The sequence below is a fragment of the Aphelocoma coerulescens genome, chromosome 12 (genome assembly GCF_041296385.1).
Source record: "Aphelocoma coerulescens isolate FSJ_1873_10779 chromosome 12, UR_Acoe_1.0, whole genome shotgun sequence".
Classification (NCBI taxonomy): Eukaryota; Metazoa; Chordata; class Aves; order Passeriformes; family Corvidae; genus Aphelocoma; species Aphelocoma coerulescens.
Window position 1 is genome coordinate 6,849,530 of NC_091026.1, and position 22,530 is coordinate 6,872,059.

Here is a 22,530-nt window from a genome sequence, read left to right on the forward strand (position 1 = left end):
GACCAGGGCTGAGTAAGTGCTCCCTGCTGCAGCCGGGGGCACTCCCAAATAAACACTGGCTTTGGGACAGAGGCAGGCGCTTGCGTGTGCTCTGTAGGGGACGGACCTGGCCCCCACCACGTAATCCCCTGAGCCCTGCCAGGGCACACAGGGCTGCCCCTGGGGGAGCACTGGGTCACTGGTGCTGGGGGACAGGACAGGGGGTATGGGGAGGTGGCGGTAGTGGGTGGTACTGCTGGGTGTTGGGGTACACTGTGCTGGGCTGGTGCCTGGCCGCCAGCACTGGGTGTTGCTGAAGGCACTGGGAGCACTCAGAGTCCAGTACTGGGGGCACGGGGAAGTACTGGAGCACTAGGAAATGGTACTGGGAGCTGGTACTTGGTGGTCCTGGGGGCATGGAGCAGGGAGAGACTTTACAGAGGGCACTGAGGGTGGTAGTGGATGACACTGAAAGCACTTTGGTTGGTATGGGCGTGGTACCAAGCTCCTATGAGTAGTTCCAGGAGGCTCTGGGGTCAGTGCTGAAAGGCCCTAGGCTGTACTGGGGGTAGTACTGGGGACACTGGAGGTTGGTACTGGGCAGTACTGGGAGCACCAGGAGAAGTACTGAGGCATTAGGATTTGGTAGCAGGAGCTGGTACTTGGTACTGGGAGCACTGGTAGGGTACTGGTAATAGTTCTATAGGGGTGGCTGGGGTTGTGGTGGGCAGTGCTGGGCTGTACCGGGGCAGTCTGTTCAGTATTGGGGTATAGGAGGGGGTACTGGGCTCCTCTGGGCAGTCTTGAGAGGCTGTGCTGGGGTCAGTACTGGGTGCACTGGTGGGGTGCAGAGCAGAGCAGAACAGCAGCAGTGCAGAGCTTTACTGGGGGTGGTGCAGTGCTGGACTGGGGGCACTGGGCTGTACTGGAGGGTGCTGGGCTGTACTGGAGGGTGCTGGGCTGTACTGGTGTGGTGCAAGGCTGTACCGGGGGTGCTCAGGGCTGTACTGGGAGCCTTGGGCTGTACTGGGGTTGTGCAGGGCTATACTGGGAGCACTGGGCTATAGTGGGGGTGTTCAGGGCCATACTGGGAGCACTGGACTGTACCAGGGGCCTTGGGCTGTACTGGGAGCTGTGCTGGGCTGTACTGGGAGCACTGGGCTGTACTGGGGGAACTGGGCTGTACTGGGAGCTGTGCTGGGCTGTACTGGGAGCACTGGGCTGTACTGGGGGCACTGGGCTGTACTGGGAGCTGCGCTGGGCTGTACTGGGAGCACTGGGCTGTACTGGGGGCACTGGGCTGTACTGGGAGCTGTGCTGGGCTGTACTGGGAGCACTGGGCTGTACTGGGAGCTGCGCTGGGCTGTACTGGGAGCACTGGGCTGTACTGGGAGCTGCGCTGGGCTGTACTGGGAGCACTGGGCTGTACTGGGAGCTGCGCTGGGCGCTTCCGCCCTCTGGCGGCCGAGCGAGGCGCTGCAGGAGAGCCGCGGTGAGGGGAGGGGAGCGCTGGGGACAGATGGGGGGACACAGCGGCACTCGGGACAGATGGGGGGACACAGCGGCACTGGGCTGTACTGGGGTCACTGGGGGAGTCCTGGCAAGGCCTGGAGCCACCGGAGGTGGGGGGACACTGCGGTGTTCGTGGGGATACTCAGTTTAGCTGGAGTGGCCACGATGGCAATGGGGGGCACTGGGGACATAAGAGGGGGGCACTGGAAGGCACACTGAGGGACTCAGAGCCACTGTGGGGGGCTCACTGCGGTTGGGCTGCTAACACAGAGGTGGCACTGCAGTGCCCCTGGACGTTGGGCAGGGGTTTTTTGGACTGGAGGGCATGGGCCCCACGCAGGAATGGGAATTGCTTGGGAACGCTGGGATTTCTTCTGTAGTCACTGGGGAGTGTTACTGGGAGGGCTTTGGAAACCCTGGGGAGGGTATGCGGGTGTCCCTGAGGACATTGTGCAGGTGTTGCTGGAAGGCCTGGGGACGCTGCAGAGGTTACACTGAGCTGGCACGGTGGCACTGGGAGTGCACTGGTGGGTGCCTGGGCGCACTAAGAAGTGAACCCGGGGGGCATGGGGACATTAGTGGAGGGTTCTGCAAGGGTTCCTGGAGACACAGGGTGTGGTGACTGAGGCTGACCTTCTATCACCGTGGGGAGTGCCCCTGGGGACACTGGGATGGCTTACTGGGGTGGGACAGTGGGCACTGGTCCAGAGCAGGGTGGATGACCAGAAGAGATAGGGACAAAGGGAACATTTACTCCCACTGTGACCAGACCCCAGCAGACACACCATCCCAGTCCCCAGTTCCAAACCCCTGGGGTCCACAGCAGAGCTGGAGCTGGGTAGGGGTCCCACATCCTCAGGGTGGCCAGGTCACTGCCCCAGCCCCAGGGTGGAGGCAAAGCCGGGGGCTGGTCGGGCTGGGCCCCCCCCCGGCAGAAGCGCTGACACCGGGAACCACGGGATTGCTGAGCTCAGCCCGCTGCAGATTGAAGGGGGTTTATCGGGGGGGCCCAGCTTAAGCCCTGGGTGCTGAGCGCAGCCCCCCGGAAGGCGGCCCCCCGTGACCTTGGCCCCGTCCTTGTGGCACACCGGGTGGACGGTGGTGGCGGTGGCCGCGGCGGGCACCGGGAGCGAGCGCTGGAGGCGGCGGGGGGCTGGAGCTCGTTGCCCGTCTTGGTGCTGACCTCCAAGGAGCGGGTGGTGAAGCACAGGGCCGCGGGGCTGAGGATGGGAGCTGGGGCCAGTGCCGAGGAGAAGCATTCCAGAGAGCTGGAGAAGAAGCTCAAGGAAGATGCTGAGAAGGATGCCAGGACGGTCAAGCTGCTGCTGCTGGGTAAGGGGGAGACAACACCCTGGGGGACGTATCTACCCTAGCAGCCCACCCAGTCCACCCCTGGAACCTACCAGCACCCCTCAACCCAACCAGCACCCCTCAACCCAACCAGCACACCCCACAGCTGCCCCCAAACCCAACCAGCCAATTCAGCATTCCCTTGGCCCTCAGATGGACCCCCAAACCCAAGCAGCCCACCCTCACAGTTCACTCAACACTCCCCTGATTCACCCAGGACCCTTAAAACCAAGCAGCCCACCCCAACATCACCCCCATTCCCAGGCAGCCCTAAACCCTACCTCCCCATCTCAAGAGCCCACCCTGGTGCCTCCAGCACCTTGAAACCAAACCAGCACAACCCAGGCGTGCCCCCAACAGCCTCCTATTCCCAGGCATCCCTAAAACCAACCAACCCCTCCCCAATAAACCTCCCAAAGTTTCCCTGACCCCACTCTAAACCCAACCAGTCCAACATTCCCCAGGCCCCTGCTCCTAAGCACCCCTAAACCCAGTCAGCCCACTCTAGCAGTCCTCTGAACCTCTGAACAGCACTAAAACCAACCACTCACCCCCAAAAGCCCACCCAATGTTTTCCTCTCTCCCTCAGCACCCCAAACCCAATCAGCCACCCCAACAGCCCCCCCATTCCCAGGATCCCCTAAGCCAGCTCATCACAACTTGCTCAACACCCCCTACCAGGCACCCCAAATGCAACAGACCAGCTCAACAAGAAGATGAGATCCTAAGATCCTAAGATCCACCCTAAGATCCCCTGGTTTCCATGTATCCCTGGACCCAACCAGCCCACCTAACATTCCCCCACTCCCAGGACCCCCAACCCCAACCAACCTATCTTAAGAGCCTTCACCAACACTACCTACCAGCACCCCACCCCGTCAGCACCCCTGCCCCACTCTCCTAGGGACCCCCATGCAGCCCATACCATCACCCTGTGTCTATCCCTAAAGCCCCCTTGTCCTGTGTGTCCCTCCCAGTCCTTCCCAGTCCCCCAGTGGTGCCTGAGGACTGGGGTGTCATGTATGTGGTGGGGCCATGGGTGACATCACTGTCCTCACAGTCTGGCCCATGACACATCCGCAGGTTTGGGGCATTGGGTGGTGGGTGGTGGGGTTGCAATGCCACCATGTCCCCAACCTCTCCCTTGGGCTCCTGAGAGTGTCCCTGGCTGAGCTGCTGCAGATCTCATTAGACGCAGCAGCTCAGCCTTACCTTAATGCCACTGGCACCAGTGTTAATGCCACTGTTAATCCCCCTGCACACCCTGAGCCGTGGACTTGGCACAATCCACTGTGCCCGCAGCCATGTCAGGCACCAGGATTCCCAGTGGGCCAGCACAGGGCCCAGCTGGGAGTGCCCAAGGCATGGGCACCACTGTGACCCGTGTTTTGTCCCCTCAGGAGCAGGGGAGTCCGGGAAGAGCACCATCGTCAAGCAGATGAAGTAAGTGCCAAGGGGGGGTCACTTGACCGTGCCCACCATGGAAGGTGTCTGTCCCACACTGCAGCCATGGGGTGCCCCAGCCCACTGTGCCTGCCCGTGCCACAGCCGTGGGATGCATCCATCGTGTGGCTCAGCTCCATGGCACCCAGCTCAGCCCCATGCCTGTGATCTTCCCCGGCCAGGATCATTCACCAGGACGGTTACTCGCTGGAGGAATGCCTGGAGTTCATCGCCATCATCTACAGCAACACGCTCCAGTCCATGCTGGCCATCGTGCGGGCCATGACCACCCTCAGCATCCAGTACGGGGACACGGCTCGCCAGGTGAGGAGCATTCCCTGTTGGGCAGGGGTTCCCCCCAGCCCCCAGGCCCCACTGAACCCCTCTGCCTTGTAGGATGATGCCCGTAAGCTGCTGCACCTCTCGGACACCATCGAGGAAGGGACCATGCCCAAGGAGATGTCAGAAATCATCGGGCGGCTCTGGAAGGACTCGGGCATCCAAGCCTGCTTCGACCGCGCCTCCGAGTACCAGCTCAATGACTCTGCGGGCTAGTACGTGGGGTCGGGGAGTACGGGTGGAGGAGGCATCAGGGGGGTTCCAACCCATGTCTCATGCCCACCACGTGCCTGGCCAGCTACCTGTCAGACCTGGAGCGCCTGGTGACCCCCGGCTACGTCCCCACAGAACAGGACGTGCTGCGTTCCCGTGTCAAGACAACCGGCATCATCGAGACCCAGTTCTCCTTCAAAGACCTCAATTTCAGGTGGGGGCCAGGCCCCCAGGGAGGGCTGGTGCCAGGGGCTGGGCAGGGAGTGGGGGATGCTGACCCTCCCTTGTCCTGCCCAGGATGTTCGATGTGGGCGGACAGCGCTCAGAGCGAAAGAAGTGGATCCACTGCTTTGAGGGGGTGACCTGCATCATCTTCATCGCGGCCCTCAGCGCCTATGACATGGTCCTGGTGGAGGATGATGAAGTGGTGAGGAAGGCTCACCACCTCACACCCTCTCTGCTTTGTCCCCATCGTGACATGGGCATCACCATGGGGCTGTGTCCCTCCACAGAACCGCATGCACGAGAGCCTGCACCTCTTCAACAGCATCTGCAACCACCGCTACTTCGCCACCACCTCCATCGTCCTCTTCCTCAACAAGAAGGACGTCTTCCTGGAGAAGATCAAGAAGGCCCATCTCAGCATCTGCTTCCCCGACTATGACGGTGAGTGTGGCAGTGACTGGTGGTAGTGGGGTGCTGGTGGAGGGTCGGGTGCCACCACCTCGCAGGAGTCCCCCACCAGGTGTCCTCAGCATCCCATGCAAGTGGTGCTACATGAGCCTTGCTGAGGGACCACGCAAGGTTTGCCCACCCGAGGGAGCACTGGGTGATGCTGGGCCGGCACCCTGAGGGGAGACACCATCCTGGGAGGGGACCCTGCTCACTGCCACCAGGTCCCAACACCTACGACGATGCGGGCAACTACATCAAGCTGCAGTTCCTGGAGCTGAACATGCGGCGGGATGTGAAGGAGATCTACTCCCACATGACCTGCGCCACCGATACCGAGAACGTCAAGTTCGTCTTCGACGCCGTCACTGACATCATCATCAAGGAGAACCTCAAGGACTGCGGGCTGTTCTGAGCCCCAGCCCTGCACCGCCTCTCCTGGGGCCCAGCCCCGCTGCTGCCCCCATCCCACCTCCACAACCATCTCCTCTTGTCCCAAACCCCCAGGATTTGACCTGCTCAGCTCCAAAGCCACACCTGGTGAAGAGGGGAGGGGTGTGAGAAGGACACAATCTCACTCCCACTCCCCACCAACTCTCCCACCAGTCAGCACTGTGGGGGCCCCAGTTCTGCTGGGCCTCTCTGGGGCTCCAGGTCCTGCAGGTACCTGGGCAACCCTGGATGCTACAGGGTGCTGGATACTTTTGGGTGCTGCAGGTCCCTGGGTAGCCCTCAGAGCTGTGGGGTACTGGGGTTCCCTTGGGTGCTGAGGGTCCTTGAGTACCCCTTGCAGCAGAGGGGTGTTTGGGGGTCCTGGGTGTCCCTAGGTACTTGAGGGATCCTGGAGTGTCCCTGGGTTCCCTATAGAGTTCAGAGGTGCTGGGGGTCCCCAGATGACCCTTGGCACGGGGGAAACTGGGGGGTTTTGGGTATCCCTTGGTGCTGGGAGTCCCTGGTACCCCTTGGAGCTGAGAGGTGCTGGGGGGTCCTAGGTGCCCTCTGAAGCTGGGGGTGCTGTGCTACAGGTCACTGGCTGTTCCTGGGCACTGGGGGTCCCCCAGGGACTGTGTGATACTGGGGCTCCCTCAGTGCCACCATCCTGGCACTGAAGAGCCAGGGGATGATCATGTGTTTGTTCCCCCCCAACCCACAGCTCCTCGGGGTGGGGCTCAGCCCTGCAGCAGCATCCACGCTACACCCCCAAGGGTCCCACCACTGCCCTCACCTCCCACAACCCCAGGGGGATGTCAGCCTAATTTGTGACCCTCTCCCACCCCCGGGGAAGACCCCAGCCCTCCCATAGAGGTGAAGCCCCCCTGCCCACTCCCATGTCACATAGGGCGTTTCGGTATATATAATTTTTCTCTCTTTTTTCCTTTCTACATTTTATTATTTCAAACCATGTGAACAATTCGGTAAAACATCCTGTGGGAAAAGCGAGGCCGCAGGCACCGGCTGGAGGGTCCCCCCTGGGCTGGGGGGGACAGCGGGGGCCGCTCTGTACAGCAGGCTCTGCTCTGTACAGCGGGCTCTCCTCGCCCAACGCAACAGCTAGCCCTAAAAACTAGGCTTAGAAAGAGGGGGGGGATAGAGGCAGTGGGCAGCACCCCCTGCCCACCCTCCTGCCCGAGCTGCCTGTCGGGATGGGGGCAGCGAGGCGGGGTGGGGTGCAGACCCTCCCCCCCAAGGCACGCGGTTGGGGGGTGGGCTGGCCATGGAGGATGCCGCCACCACGTAGCACTTGATGCTTTTAAATAGTTTGGTAAAAAGGTTTCTTTAAAAGGTAACCTGGCCCCAACTGGTGTGGTGTGGGTTTTTTTTTTGCATGGTTTTGGGTTTGGTTGTGTTGTTGTGTTTTTTTTTTTCTTTTTTTCTTTCTTCTTTCTTTTCTGGTTTACTAAAAGGAATGTCATCGGTCGTGTTTGTGGCTGGGTGGGCATCCCCAAGGTGTGCCCCCCGTGCCAGCAACACTTGCAATGTAAACAGTGAGAGCGCCAGGGCTCGGAGTGAATGGAGTGGGGGCTGGAACGGTTCAGGGGGTTAAAACCAAGATTAAAACCTTGTCTTCCCTGGAAGGGCGACGCCGGCGAGGAGGAGGACAAAAGGTGGGGGGCAAGCTCGTGCAGCAGGGGGTACATGGGCCCTGCCACCGTGCTGGCACTCAAAAAGTCTCTTTATGGGGTGGGGGCGGAGGGATGAATCCGAAGAGAAGCAGGAGTGGGAGATGGCGTGGTCCTTCCTTTGCAGCTCCTAGGGGAGAGAGGTTGTGAGCAGGGGAGGGCCTGGGGACAGGCAGGCTGTGCCCAGCCCATCCCTGGAGGATGGTCTACGACCATCCCATTAGGGGAGCCACCACTGAGACCACCACCCACCTGGGCAGCGCTGCCCTCAGAAGAGACCACAGTCCTTCAGGTTGTTTTTGATGATGACGTCAGTGACGGCATCAAAGACGAACTGCACGTTCTTGGTGTCCGTGGCACAGGTGAAGTGGGTGTAGATCTCCTTGGTGTCCTTCCGCTTGTTCAGGTCCTCAAACTTGCTCTGGATGTAGCTGGCTGCCTCATCGTACTTGTTGGCCCCTGGGGAGGAAGAGACACCGGGCTGCCCCACAGTTGCCCACAGCCATCAAAGGGTTTGGGCCTGGCTCGGCCCTGCACAGCCAGTCCTGTTGCCAAATTGGGGCTCCAGCGGCAGAGTGAGCCTCAGACAACCTCCCTCAGGGCAGCTGCCCTTTGTGTTGTGTCCCCCCCACATCTCCCATCTCCCAGGGCACCCCAAACACCACCACACCCCAGTTGCTGCCCCAACCTTGGGCACAGGGGAGCCACCATCGCTGTCCCCAGCACCTCCTGCTACCCTGCCTGGGGCAAGACACCGCCCACTGCCCCTGCCAGGAGGGCAGGGGGCACTGAGAGTCCCAGTGGTACCTGTGTACTCGGGGAAGCAGATGGTGAGGGAGCTGTGCACAATCTTCTCCTCAAAGAGGTCCTTCTTGTTGAGGAAGAGGATGATGGACGTGTCTGTGAACCACTTGTTATTGCAGATGCTGTCGAACAGCTTCATGCTCTCATGCATCCGGTTCTGGCAGGGGAAATGGCAGCATGAGCCAGGCAGCGACCCCCAGGCAGCACCCACCCCACTGCTCCCCAAACTGCCACCCCCCTGCCTGCCTGGGCAGGGGATGTCAATGGCCTGCAAGGCTTGGGCCACACTGGCCAGGGCATTGGTGGCCACCAGAGGAGGGGCTGCTCCCTCAGCGCCCCAAGGAGGGGATGGCTCATAGCACTGGTTCCATCCCCATGACTCACCATCTCCTCATCTTCAGCCAGCACCAGGTCATAGGCACTCAGGGCCACGCAGAAAATGATGGCTGTCACCCCCTCGAAGCAGTGGATCCACTTCTTCCGTTCAGAGCGCTGGCCACCCACGTCGAACATCCTGCGGCAGGGAGGCGATGCGGGGATGGATGGCAGTTCCCGGCCCCACTGCCCTCACCCCATTCCCTACCTCAGTGTCCCCAGCTGCCTGGAGCAGCAGCAGCACTGGTGCAGGCACAGCACAGTGCCTCTGCCCCAGGGATTTTGCCAGTACTGAGGATCTGCCCCTGTTCCTGCTGCCAGGACAGTGTCCAGGCTCATTTCCCAGCAGAAGCAAATCCCTGACGTGAGCTGGGGCAGGATCAGGCCACCTTTCCCAGGGGGTATCAGTGTCATTTTCCCAAGAGACCTGCTCCAGAGCAGGCACAGCAGGGCTTTGCCAGAGACCTTGGCCCAAGGGGAGCCAAGTGCCTGTGGGCTCAGCAGGACTGCGGCACCACGACGGCTCAGGGATGATCCCGATGCACCATCTGGGCAGCAGAGGATGCCCTGCCTCCACGGAGAAGAGCCCAGCAGTAGCATTCCACATCCACTGCCATGTCCACTGCCAACTGCCAGGCTGGTGGGAAGGCTTCCCCACCAGGACATGCTGCATCCCCCTCGGACCACCCCCCCACTGCCACCTCCAAAGCACTGCCCTGGCAATGTGCGACCAAGTGTCTCCATCCCACCAGGGTGGCATCGGGGTCCCTCAGAGCCCCCCGCATTCAGAGGACCCCAGCAGATCTTTCTGACATCAGCTCTGTTGCCATGGGACTAAATCCCCCGGGATGTGCACAATGGCAGCTTTCTGCCTCGGAAACCGGAGCCCTGATCATTTCCCGTGGGCTTTCAGTGGAAAGCAACCATGGGGTGCCAGCAGGCAGCGGTGCCAGGGCCTGACCCTGAGACCCCAGCTCCTGCCCAGAGCTCTTCCTGTGGCGGAAGCAGCGTCACGGCAGCGGGAGGAGGGATGCCTTCCCCCCTCCCCTCCTCCCCAGAGCCTGGATCCGCCCCCAGGCTGAGCTCTGTGAAGTGTTTTTGAGGCTGTTCCAGCTATTTCAGCGGTTTCCGCTCTCTGAGGCAGCAGTTCCCGCCATGAACAAACCAGGAGGTGGGGGGAACTCAGTGCATGCAGTGTGCACCCACAATCCAACCCAGCATGGGGAGGAAGGGTTCTTTTTGCTCTCAAAAAGGCAAAAGGGAAAGGGGTCAGACATACTTGAAGTGCAGGTCCTTAAAGGTGAAGTGGGTTTCCACAATGCCCGTGGTCTTCACCCTGGTGCGCAGCACATCCTGCTGGGTGGGGATGTAGTCGGCACGGGCTATCCTCTCCAGGTCATTCAGGTAGCTGGGGACAAAGAGGAAAGGTGCTGTGGGAGCTGGACCGTGGGGCACGACCCACCCAGATTCCATGGAACATCCCCACACTGGCCCAGGGTCCCCTGTCCATCTCCCAACATTGTTCATTCAGGATGGGCAGTACCAAGCTGGAATGCACAGCAGGAGCAGCATGTGCACCCTGGGGTCACCCCATGTCCCTGCCAGACACAGGCAGGGCAGGACACCAGTGGCCAGGATGACACAGGACACACAGGACTGAGGGACTGGGGAGCAGTGTGCTGGCACTGGGAGCCAGGCAGAGGATGCAGCCGGGGCCGGGGGGCTCGCCCCGTTCCCTTGGCCGTTTGCACGGTGGGGAAATGGCAAGAGGAAAATATTCAGTGCTATGGCAACCAGCCGCAGTGCCGGCGGAAACAATCGATGGCGCCGTGCCATTTATAGTCAAAAACACAAAGGGACGGCGTCCTGGGAGGAAGCAGGAGGCGGCAGGCCAGAGAGACAGGGAGCAGTGCCGTGGGGGGCTGCAGCCATCCCGAACCCCCCCAGGGAGTACTGCCTGCCCTGCTGCCCACGGGGTCCCAGCAGAGGTGGCGGACGGGTCCCCAGTGTGCAACACCCACCAGGACTGATGAGGGCTGCCAAGGGGATCAAGGCACGTCTTGATTTCTCCAGCTCACATTGTTTTAATTGGGTTACTACAAACGGGCTCCTTTAAGCAAATTAGGCTTGTCTTAATTAAGGCATTTGTGGCCCTGTAATCTGGTGAAAGCCAGATTACAGCCCGTGAGGCCATAGGGATCCTTGGCTCCAACTATAGCACGGCCACTCGCCAGCACCTGGGAAACCCTGCAGCATGTCAGGGCAGGGCCAGAGCTGGAGGTGCCCCAGGACCCTGCTCTGGGTGTGAGGGTGGGGGACCTGCACGTTACTGCCGCAGAGCAGCTTAAAAACAGCCGGAAACACACACAGCGTCTGCCTGACAAAAAACAGGAAGTGCCACAGCAGGGCCCTGTGCAGCACCACAGGCTCTTGGACATTGCATCAAGCCCCGGGGTGCTGGTGAGCGCCACCCGGGCACCCCAAACTTGTGGAACCCCAAGAGGCAGAGAAGGAAGAGGATGGGGGCTGCTGTGGTGCAGAGGGCTGGGGCACAGGTGGGCTATGTCCCGGGCAGGACACAGGGCTCCTCATCCCCAGGCTGTCCTGCTCCAGCAGCACCATGGGCACATCACCATCCCTGTGAGATGGGCAACGGATTGGCCACTATGCAGGCATCTCCACAGGGCTGGCAAAAGGCTGGAGCGACAGCTTGAAGGTGCTCCTAATTAATGGTTGTCCAACCCCCCACCATGTGCTAAATGCTCCGTAACAGCACTGACAGCGACAGGCAATTGGCAGACACTGTGCAGATACACCTGCTCCAAGTGTGTGTGTGAGCTGCCTGGCACCTGCCGGGTGTCCTGAGCTCCCAAACCAGCACCCGCTGCCACAGAAATGCCGGTGTTGGCTGCAGAGTTATGGGGCTGAGCAGACAGGGGCTGGGGAAGGTGGGGGTGTGTGCCTGTGAGGAGGAAGTGAAAGCTGCGGGTGCTGGGGGAAAGAGCTGACAGGAGCTTCTCCAGGTTTGGTGCTTGCCAGGAGCTTTCCTACAATCTCTTCCCCACAGTGACCTCAGTGCAAAAGAGGGACCCGACAGTGCCACACATGGGGGACAGCTGGGGAAACCACTTGCCCTGGGATGGCAGCGAGTCCCAAGCATGCAGGATCCTAGGCAAGGCCGTGCTTGGTGGGGTGTTCTTGGCACACCATGAGCTCCTTCCACATTGCTTTGACATGAGGGGTCTGGGTGGAGAGGGTAGGAGGGCACTGTGCAAGCTGAACACAGACTCAGCTGTGTCACCCTCTCCAGCAATGGTACATTAGGCAGATTAATTTATTTATTAATCTCTTCAAGGATAAACCCAACCAGATGCAGCAATTTATCTACTTAAACACCAATTTGCTGGGTAATGCACGAGCGTAATGCCAAATCTTTCTGTATAGAAACAGAGAAAAAGAAAAAGAAAAAGAAAAAGAAAAAGAAAAAGAAAAAGAAAAAGAAAAAGAAAAAGAAAAAGAAAAAGAAAAAGAAAAAGAAAAAGAAAAAGAAAAAGAAAAAGAAAAAGAAAAAGAAAAAGAAAAAGAAAAGCCTCTTGAGCATCCTACTCATCCTCTTCAGACCTAAGTGCCCCCAAGGCTTTCCTTGGGAATTTTTCTTGCCTTGTTGGCCCATAAAGGGTGATGAGGATGGGCAGCACCCTGGCTATACTCATGAGTGGGGAGCCAATGGAGAGCATCTCCTGGAGAAGGGCAGTGGGGACAGAGCAGTGGCAGGAGGGGGATGTCCCAGTGCCCCCCCTCCCAGGGTACACAGCACCCTGCCAGAGAAGGAAACAGCTTTCGAAACATCCGCCTTCCCAGTTCCGCTCCGGCTCAGCCTCAGCACCATGCGGGAAGTGGCAGCACCAGCCCCTAAGCCTGGTGATGGTGAACAGCAGCCCCTGGGGGGATTTTCTGCTGCTTGATAAGAGCACCGTGGCTCACAGGGCTCAGCTGAGCTGGGGCAGAGGAGGGGGTACTCACTAGGCAGCAGAGTCGTTCAGCTGGTACTCCCGGGAGCGGTTGAAACAAGCCTGGACCCCGTTGTCAGCCCACAGCCTCCGGATGACGTTGGCCAGGTCCTCCGGCATGACACCCTGCTCCTCAGCAGTGGAGGAGAGTGCAAACAGCTGCCGAGCATCATCCTGCAGGGATAAAACAGCTTCAGCATTGGCATGGACTTACCAAAGCTCACTCTGCCCCAACGGACCTGATGGGAGCCCACCGGGGAACAGCAGGGCTTGGGCTGAGCCACCTTTAACCCTAGTCCAGTTTTGGGCACATCTGTTTTAGCCCCCAAGAACCCCCATCCCTGCCAGGCACAGTGGGAGCAAGAGGACACCCACCGCTCTGGAGGAGTCTCCAAAGTCAATCTGCAGGTTCCCCATCGCCTTGATGATAGCCATGATGGACTGGATGGTGTTGCTGTAGACCACAGCTTTGTACTGCCGGCACTCCTCCTCTGAGTAGCCATCCTCATGGATGATCCTGGGGCAGGGAAGAGACACAGGCAAGGTCAGCCCTTTGTGAGGTAGCCAGGGTGCTGCTCCCCACCCATGCTCTGTGGCAACACCAGTGGGGAGCTTTCCCTGTCAGCCACTGGTTTTGGAGCCTGTGGCTGAAGCCTGAGCAGTGTCAGCCACAGTGACAGTGCAGGGACCACTCACTTCATCTGTTTGACGATGGTGCTCTTCCCAGACTCACCAGCACCTACGGAGGAATGAGAAGGGGTGAGGTCTTGTCCAAAGCCAGGAACCCCTACCCTACTGGGACACCCCCCCAGCCCACAGAAGGAATGCAGCAGGTGCTTCAGCCATGGGAGAAGCAGCATTGGCCAGAGCAGATGACTGGATGAGCACTGGAAACATCAGGACCAAGAAAGAGGGAACAAAAGGAGAGCCTGGAGGGCCCTCACAGTAGTTCCCAAGGGAAGAAATGACACCTGCTCTGGGCCAGGAAAACAGCATCAACACACTAACATCTTCTCCACAGTCCTAGCATGCCACAGCTGACTGGCAATCCTGGCTTTGGCTGAACCTGGGGACTCCCCATGACAAGGGGGCCAAGCTCTGTCCATCACCTGCCATCCCATCTCCAGGCAGAACCTGAACGTAGCTGCCGCATCCCACATCCCCTCTGTGCTGGGGGACAATGGAGCACCAGCCCTGCTGCATATCCACAGCTGGAGCCAGCAGAGGCCAGGATGCAGGGATGCTTGTGCCACAAGGTACAGGCAGGGAACTCAGGAAAAAGTTGCCACCTCCATCAGCCAGCTCAAGCGATCCCAGCGGGCTCAGCCGCCCCCAGGTTGGTTCTTAAATAGCAAGCACTTCCCAGCCTGCCGGGTCCTGTGCCCTAACCTGCTGCGGAGGCGGCTGCTAGCAGGGAAAGCCAATGGCTTTTGGGGTCGTTTTGTTTCTCAGCATCGAAACACTGTGAGTTCAGCGAGACAGACAGGGTGCCTAAGGTTCTCCTTCCTCCACCCTGTCCCCCCTAGGGACATCACTCCACGCAGGCAATGTGCAGCTTGGCCCAGCCCTCCCTCCACAGGCTGAGGCAGGGAAGAAGCAAAGTCACCCCGGCTGCAAGAAAGGGGAAGCCAAAAGGGGAAGCTGAAAGGGGCAGTGCATGTCCCTTGTCCCCTCTGTGCAGGGAGTGTCACGAGATGGATGAGTGCCTGGCTGGTCTTGTGCCAGGACCCCCAGCAGGATGAGGCCTCTTTGGCTGGGTTCCTGCCTCCAGGTGCAAATCCCAGACGATCTCCCAAGCTAAATCCATCCCTGCATCCTCTCACAGCCCTTTTTGCAGGTCCCCCCCCAGGGCTGCCCTTGGCCACGGAGCTGCCTTTACAGGAGGCTCCAGGCAGGCCTGTGCCAGCATGGCCACAGAGGGGGCAGAGATTACAGAGGAGGTTAAAAAAATTAAGAAAAAAAAAAGCAGATTATGCTAAAATTAACTGGGAAAAACAGTGCCCATCATGCCAGCTGAGACATGGTGGCAGGGAACAAACTCCTTCTGCTCATGTCCCCAGCCTGAACACCACTTAGGTGACAGGTACGCACCCCCAGGGACATCACTGTGGGCAGTGCTCAGGCCATAGCGAGGCTATAGAGACCCTGTATTTATCACCACGAGCACTCTGCTCCACAGTTCCCATGCTGTACGTGCCAAGGGAGGGGCTCTGCTCAGCTCAGAGGTCACTGTTCAGCACAGCAGGGGCTCTCTGACCCATCCTCCCCCGGCACCCTCAGGATGCTGACGCGGCACCCGGCGCAGCCCAGCGCTCGTGGTCAGTGCTGGCAACTCCTGCCTGGAGCTGGGAGCAGGGGGGAAGGACTCGGCATAGCCCTTCATTTTTTCCATTAAATACCTCTGGTTTCTAACACCATCCCATACCGCTGGGTCCAGTGGCCAGAGCCAGTGGCATTCACCCGATCCTTCCTCAGCGACAGGGAAACTGAGGCACGTGGCAAGCAAGAACCCAGCTTATCAACATCCTTGAGGTGAGGTGCCAGACAGCTGTCCCTGGCTCCTCCTCTGTCTGACCCTGCCTGACATTTTCTCCCTGCCAGGAGGGAACAACCCCGCCGGGGCCTCCTGCCTTCCCCCAGCAGGGTGACAATCACAGGGTGACCATCACCGAGGCTGGCTATTTCCTTGCAAACTTCTCCCACACCTCCCGGCTCCTTCCCTGCTTCCTGAGGAAGGCAGCCATGTTCCAAGTCGGCACCTCTGCCTGCCACCAGGAGCTTGCCCAGCACAAGAGATTGAACACTTGCAGTGAGCAGGAATTTGGATCTGAATTAACAGCCCCCCGTCCCCACGCAAGGAACCCTCCCCAGCCCCCTCGATGAGTGCGGCAGAGGGGAAGGGTTTCCAATCCCCGGAAAACCCCAGCTGCCGCCCATTCAGCCCCAAAACAATTCCTGGGCTGGATGCCAACCACCAGCTTCCACTCTCCAGTCCAGCCCAGGCAGGACAAGGCAGTGTCAGAGGAGCTCTGGACCCCTGTGCCGGCACTGGGGGGGATGGAGACCCCCCCCCACCGTGGGCTGACCCCACGGCTGCGTTTCCTCCAGCCCTGCCTCTCTGCAGGCAGTGCTTGTTCCCAGGGCAGCGCCTGGCAAAAACAGGAGGAGAGCTCTCTCTCGGGCTCATTTCCTCCTTTTTTTGTTAAAAATAATCTTCAAAAATTTAAAATAAGCAAGCAGCTGCCTGGCTCCAGAACTCCCTGCTAATCCACTGGCAAAAACTTTATTGAGCCAACATATATATTTTGCAGCCCATGATTTACGATGTTTTCTGGGCAGCAGATATTTAGTGCAATACATGCGCATAGTTCTGGGCAGCACATACGTAATCCCTGTATTTTAGGAGCTGGCCACAGGTTTCAGGGTCCACCTCACCCCACATCACTGAGAGGGGATTTTCCATTTTTCCACACGGCACCATTCTTTCAAATATTCAGGCATAGATGGAAGCAATGCATAGCTGGAAAATTTTCATTATGGGGGAAAAGCTGGAATTCAATCTGCCAGCAGGTCCACAGCCATCCCCATCCCCAGCACCTGGAGGCCCATCCCCTGCTGCTGTCCCGGCAAGCTTTCCCAGCCTGGCAAACAGCAGCTATTACTTGAGCATGGATTTACAGATGGGTTTTAGTTCTGGACAAACCCACCAATCCGTTTCCTTGCAGGACAGATGGATGGCAAGACAGAGGGATGGCTGCAGAGCCCACCCCTCTCAGCACCTGTGGGGTCCCCACCATCAAACGGGACTGACAAAGGGGTGTGTTAAAAGCACAGTTACCCTAAAGACTCAAAAACTTAAAACAAAAAAAGATTCCCCTCGACATTTTCCTTCCTACCCAAAATAGACGGAAAATTGCTGTAAAAATAATCACATTTTTTTAAAACCCCACAGTGACATAGGGCGTTTTTCCCAAGGGCCATCCCATTCCAGCAAAGGGCTGGCCGCTTCCCAGAAGGAGCCTGTGCATCGCTGGCTGGTGGAATGCCACGTCCTCAGGCAGGACCTCAAAAAATTGGGGGGTGAAGACCCCCTGTCCAAGGCAGCTGATAGAGATGCAAAAGAAACACCCACAAAAAATAAATAAAATAGAAATAAATTGGCAGCAGGAAGGATGCTCAGGGCACACAGGGAGGAGGTGGGCTGGGGATGGTTTCCCAAGGGGAGCATGGAAAATGCACCCCTGTTGCCAACAAGGACCGCTGGTGTTCGCAAGCTGGACAAAACTATCCTTGTGCTGGGCTTTTTCCAGGAATCCTGAAACTTTGCTGCTCTGTTTCTGCCCCTGCCATGGCCAGAGCGGTTCCCTCTCCCCCCCACCACTGCTAGCACATGCCCCCAGGCCTGGGTGCCATTATCCTGTCCATCCCGTCCTGACGGGATGGGGGCTCACCCTCTGGCACAGCCAGGATGCTGCCGGCACCCCAATCTGCCCAGCTGGGTTCTCCACCAGCGGGATGGAGAATTACTCAGCTCCCCCAGCTCCAGTGATTCAACCAGTCTCCGGCCCGGAAACCCGCGCTCCAGCCTGGAGCAGGAAACCCGGTGGCTGCGGAAAGGCCAGGCCAGCCCTGGTTACAGCAACAGCACTTGGGGACACCCTGATCCCGGCCCCAGGTAGGCTCAGACCATGGGACACCTTCTTCCATAAAGCTACATATATATATATATATATATATATATATAGGTGCAGCAATATATATATATATGTGTGTGTGTATGTGTGCTTTTTGATACGTATAAATCAATGTATATATTGCTTCATACAAAAAAGTAAGATGTATATATATATACACACACAAAATTTAAAATATAAAATGCATTTCTAACGCACATAAAAGTATATGTTAAACATATCCACATAAGCCTGCTGTTTTCCCCGAGCAAAGCCTAAGTGTTCATCTTGGAGCAGAGGGCAGCTGCCAGTCCCTAGGGCATCACCAGTGGGTGACTGTAGTGACCCGACCCATCCCATCCCAAGCCCATACACCAGCTCCAGGGGGTTGGATGTCAGATCCCTCTGGATCTAACAGCACTGAGTTCCTCCCTGGTCCCCCTCACTGTGACACCTCCCAGCCCACGGCAAAAAACAGCACTGGGGCTCTCAGTGTCCCCACTGAAGGGAGGACTCAAACCCCTGCAACACCCAGGGCTGAGGAAGGAGTGGGGACAGAAACAACCCCCAAGACAGGACAAAGCACAGCAAAGTAGGCAGCTCACACAGAACCCAGGGCAGTGCTGGGGCCACGCAACCTCTGAAAGTCACAGCTGGTCCCTCCCTTCCTCTATTTTTATGCAAGCCCAAAAAAAAAAAATAGCTGCTTCCGAGCCCTGCCCGGCCACAGTCTGTCCCAGGCAGGATCTGGTACAGGCAGCTCCTGCATGACGTACCCTGGTGCCACCACCCCAGCGAGGGCAGTGTCCTAATCCCAGGGTCTGCACCTACAGCAAACCCCTGGGGATCGACGTAATCAACCCAGCATCACCTTCCCCACCTCTAACAACTGAGAAATCCTTTACTTTCCTAATCCTCCAAAGATAAGGAATAAGGAAGGGGCTTTGAGCACAGTGATTGCTTGCCTGCTGCCAACGCTGCATCCCCCTGGGAACATCCCAGTTCCCACAGGCAAGGAGGTGGGTTGGCCAGAACACTGCTGCCCAGCAGAAACAGCCAGTGACTGCAGGGCTTTGTGTCCTGGTGATGGTGAAGAGTCAAGAGCGGCACCAGGAGCTGTTGGAACTATGGGGCAGATGCTCCAGATTTGGAGCTTTCAGGTGTCCGTGGTAGCTCCTGGCCTCTCCCAGCACCAAAACCGTGGGAGACTTCTGGTTTCCAGTGGCAGGGAGGGGAACATTCTTTGTTTGAGGGATATTGCTTCATCTGAGTCTTTTCCCCATCAGAGACTGGAGCTTCAAACTATCCAGCGCACACACTCAGTTTGCCAGAGCTGGCAAACAGCAGAGGAAAACCTGCAGGCACCCACAGGTGCCACAGCAGGAGTGATGCTGTGCCCATGCCTGCAGAGCCGTGTGCCACTGGGGAGTCCTGCCTGCCCCCACTGCACTGGCAGCCTGTCCATCCCTCTGCAGCTCACCCACCACGGCAGAGGAAAGGTAGGAGGCAGCTCACAGCCACATACAGAGCACAGCACAGACCTAAGGCACCTGCAGCAGTCAGCCCCAAGCCCTCCGTGCTCCTACGCTCCCGATGCCATCACCACACACTGAGACCAGTGACTTCCACTCACACCATACCCTGCCTGGCTGCAGCACCCCAGCTCCAAAGCTCGGCTGTGGGACACCACAAGTTGCCAGCAAAAAATCATGCCACGCTTGGAAGAGGCATCTCCTCTTCATGCCGCAGGTTGATGCAGCACAAAGAGGTGAAGCTGTTTTTCTCTTTAGTTTTTCCCTCCCTTTTCCTGGAATAGGCGGGAGGGCTGCAGCCCTCATGGAGGACCCTGGAGCTCTGCCTTGCTGAGAGGGACGAGGAGCTGTGGTGCTCATCGAAAAGCACGTGAAGCCTCAGGTCTCCTCAAAGCTTCCCCTGACCATGGGGAAAAAAAATAAGGCATAGGAAGGGTGAGCAGCAGGGAGGTGGGAGCATCCCCCCAGCACTATGGTCCCACCTCACAGAGGGGACATGTCACAAGCAGCAGTCCCCAGGGGGGCAGTGCTGGCCCCACCTGCCCAGCCGCTCCCTGCTGGCTTGGGAGGATTTTCCGGCCGTGGCTTGGCTCGGAAATGGGCAGCGCTGACCCAGGGCTCTGGTGCTATTGACACCTGAACAGCTGCACGGGGAAGAAAAGAAATTTTTTTTTAAATGTACAAGAAGGGCCATTTTGCTCTATTTTTGGCTTTAGAAAGCAGCTGAGATCAGAAATGCCGCTCGTAAACACCGGCCCCAGCAGAAGGGAGCACGGACGTCCTCTTCCTCCTCCTGCCTCCACTTCAGGCCAGTCAGCCTACACCATGATCCTTGTCCCCCAGCGAGCCCCCAGCTGCTCCCCCAACCTGGGCACCCAGAGCTGACAGCACCAAGGTGACGCTGCCTGGACAGTCCTGGATGGTCCCAGGAGCCTCCCGAGGCTGGAGGTGCCAAACCCCCTCAGCCAGCTACATCCTCATTACCTCCCACCAGGCAGTGGTCTGAGAGGAGCAGAGCCAGCAGCAAGGCCAGCACTGGAGCAGCTCACGGCAAAGAGCTACCACGTGCTTCTCCACCCTTCTCCACCATCCCACAAATCCCATGGGGTTTCAGTCCCCTCACTCTCCCCTCCACAGAAAAAAGCAGGGCAGTGAGTGTGCCCAACCATCGAGCCCCCCAGACGGCACAGACTCCCTCCCAATATCCCCAAGATGGGTTTTGCTGCCAGCACTGCTCATGCCAAGTCAAAGAAAATCAAAATAAAATAAAATGAAAAAAGCGACGCACTCTGATAAAGGAGCGTTTTGAGGCGTTAATTACGTATTTCTCAAGGCAGGCAGGGGTTGAGCAAATAAAGGCCTGCCGGATTTCAGCGTGACTTCCTGCTGCTGGCAGCTTCCTCTGCAGACAGCAGATGAGCCCAAAGACATTTTCTGTCGGGGATCCCTCTGCCCGTCCCACTGCCCCACGGTGCCATGGGAGCCTCGCACGCTCCCGCCTCGCACCTGGAGTGAGGCTCTCCCTGGGAATTTCGTAAAGGGAATAAAAAGCCCAACTGGGAGTCATTACGAGAAATAATAAATTAAAATAACGAAGTGGCTGCCTTGCCTGCAGGCACAGGGCAGGGCTGTGAACGCCCATGGGAGCATCACCAGGGTGCTTTGAAGAGCGTAAGCAGCCCGTTATCGGAACCAAAATCAAGTGGCCATGGGGCAGAGAGCCTGTGGGCTGTGGGGGGCCCTGCCCATGGCAGGCAGTGGCCCAAGCCCCCCAGACCCCACGGAGAGGGAAGGGTGACAGAGAGGCTCGAGCCTGTCCCAGTTCTCCAGTGGGGAAGGCATGGGGCAGTAGGTGCCTGTCAGCCCTGTTACCTCCACCACAGACGGAGGCCAGAGTGAGAGGAGCCCATGGAGGAGCCCAGGGATGCTGGGCAGGTGGGACAGGGTGCCCGAGCTTGCAAGACCGTTGCTATGGGGAGGGAGGGGGGCATCCAATACAAGGGTGGGGATGACCCCACCTGTGTCCCAAAGGGATATGCCCAGGCTGGACACTGACTGGTTGGGAGGACAGTACCACAGTGGGAATCCCACAGCCCAGGATGGGGTGGCACCCGCTCCTGAGGAGCACCCAAGGCTTGCTGCACGGCCAGCACCCCACTGCCACAGGGATCCCCAAAGCCCAGAATGGGGCTGGCATCCTGCTCGCAGAGGGGTGGGGAAAGAAGGCCACTATGGAGGGCATCCCCAGGGTCTGGTGTGGGTACAGTGCTCTATGCCTGGGGGAAACCCTGGAAGCCAGGATGGGGTCAACACCCCACTCCTGGGAGGCAGGAGACACTGGGAGCTGGAATGGGGTCAACATCCCATTCCTGGGGGGGAGCCATGGGAGCTGGGATGGGATCAGTAACCCACTTCTGGAGGGAATTCCTGGGATCTCGGATTGGATCGACACCTCACTCCTGGGGGGATGCCTGGGACCTGGGATGGGATCAACACCCCACTCCCGGGGGGATGCCTGGAACCTGGGATGGGGTCAACACCCGAGTCCTGGGGGGGAAATCCCAAGGCCTGCTGCCCCATTCACCGGAGGGGGGGGAAACCCGGAAGCCTGGGGCGGGGCAGGCCGCCCGCTCCCGGGGACATCCCCGGGGCCCGAGATGGAGCCGACAGCTCACTGTGGGGAGAATCCGAAGCCTGGGCTGGGGCCAGCATCTCATTCATGGGGGATCCCCGGGGCAGGGCACTCCCGGCGCTGGTACCCAGGATCGCCTCGGGGCTGCGCGGGGCGGAGGCGGCGAGGCCGCCCGGTTCCGGCAGGGCCGGGCCGAGCCGGGTGAGGAAGCCAAGATGGGGGGCCCGGGGGTGGGGCCCGGGGGGGTCTTACCCAGCAGCAGCAGCTTCACCTCCCGCGCCGCCTTCTCGCCGTCCTCCCGCAGGTTCTTGTCGATCATGCGGGAGCGCTCGGCAGCCGCCTTGTCCTCGGCGCTCACGGTGCAGCCCATGGCGGCGGCAGCGGCGGCGGCGGCTGCTGCGCGCGCCCGCGGCTCTGCCGGCCCGGCCCGGCCCGGCCCGCCCCGACAGGCCCCGCCCTGCGCGCCCCGGGGACGGGGCTAACGGGGCGGGGCTAACGGGGCGGGGCTAACGGGGACGGGGCTAACGGGGCGTGGCTAACGGGGCGGGGCTAACGGGGCGGGGCTAACGGGGCGGGGCTAACGGGGCGGGGCTAACGGGGCGGGGCTAACGGGGCGGGGCTAACGGGACGGGGCTAACGGGGCGGGGCGCTGCGGGCGGGGCGCTGCAGGCGGGGCCTCTCGCTGGCGGCGCGCGGGCCCTCACGCGGTGGCGCCGGGTAACGGCGGGGGAGGGGCGACAGCCCGTGTGTGAGGGGACGGGAATGAGGAGAGGGATGCGGTGTGTGCCGGGATGGAAATGTGGGTGGGACACGGTGTATCCCGGGACAGGCGGTGTGCGCTGGGACAGACATGGGGAGGGAGATGGAGTCTGGGTG

At 59.3% G+C, this 22,530-nt stretch overlaps 2 protein-coding genes across 2 annotated transcripts; one reads left to right on the top strand and one right to left on the bottom strand.

Annotated features, from left to right (window-relative positions):
• Positions 1–2,717: 2,717 nt before the first annotated feature.
• GNAT1 (G protein subunit alpha transducin 1) lies at positions 2,718–5,923 on the top strand. Its single transcript, XM_069027612.1, has 8 exons — positions 2,718–2,823; positions 4,242–4,284; positions 4,467–4,608; positions 4,681–4,838; positions 4,922–5,050; positions 5,134–5,263; positions 5,349–5,502; positions 5,733–5,923. The coding sequence occupies exons 1-8, from the start codon at positions 2,718–2,720 to the stop codon at positions 5,921–5,923; spliced, it is 1,053 nt and encodes a 350-aa protein (XP_068883713.1).
• Positions 5,924–7,266: 1,343 nt separating this feature from the next.
• Positions 7,267–22,080, bottom strand: GNAI2 (G protein subunit alpha i2). Its single transcript, XM_069027777.1, has 9 exons — positions 21,907–22,080; positions 13,514–13,556; positions 13,193–13,334; positions 12,831–12,991; positions 10,087–10,215; positions 8,817–8,946; positions 8,436–8,589; positions 7,881–8,087; positions 7,267–7,758 (listed from the first exon to the last, which is right to left on the bottom strand). Exons 1-8 carry the CDS (start codon positions 22,022–22,024, stop codon positions 7,897–7,899), a joined length of 1,068 nt encoding a protein of 355 aa, XP_068883878.1. The 5' UTR covers positions 22,025–22,080; the 3' UTR covers positions 7,267–7,758; positions 7,881–7,896.
• Between the last annotated feature and the right edge of the window lie 450 nt (positions 22,081–22,530).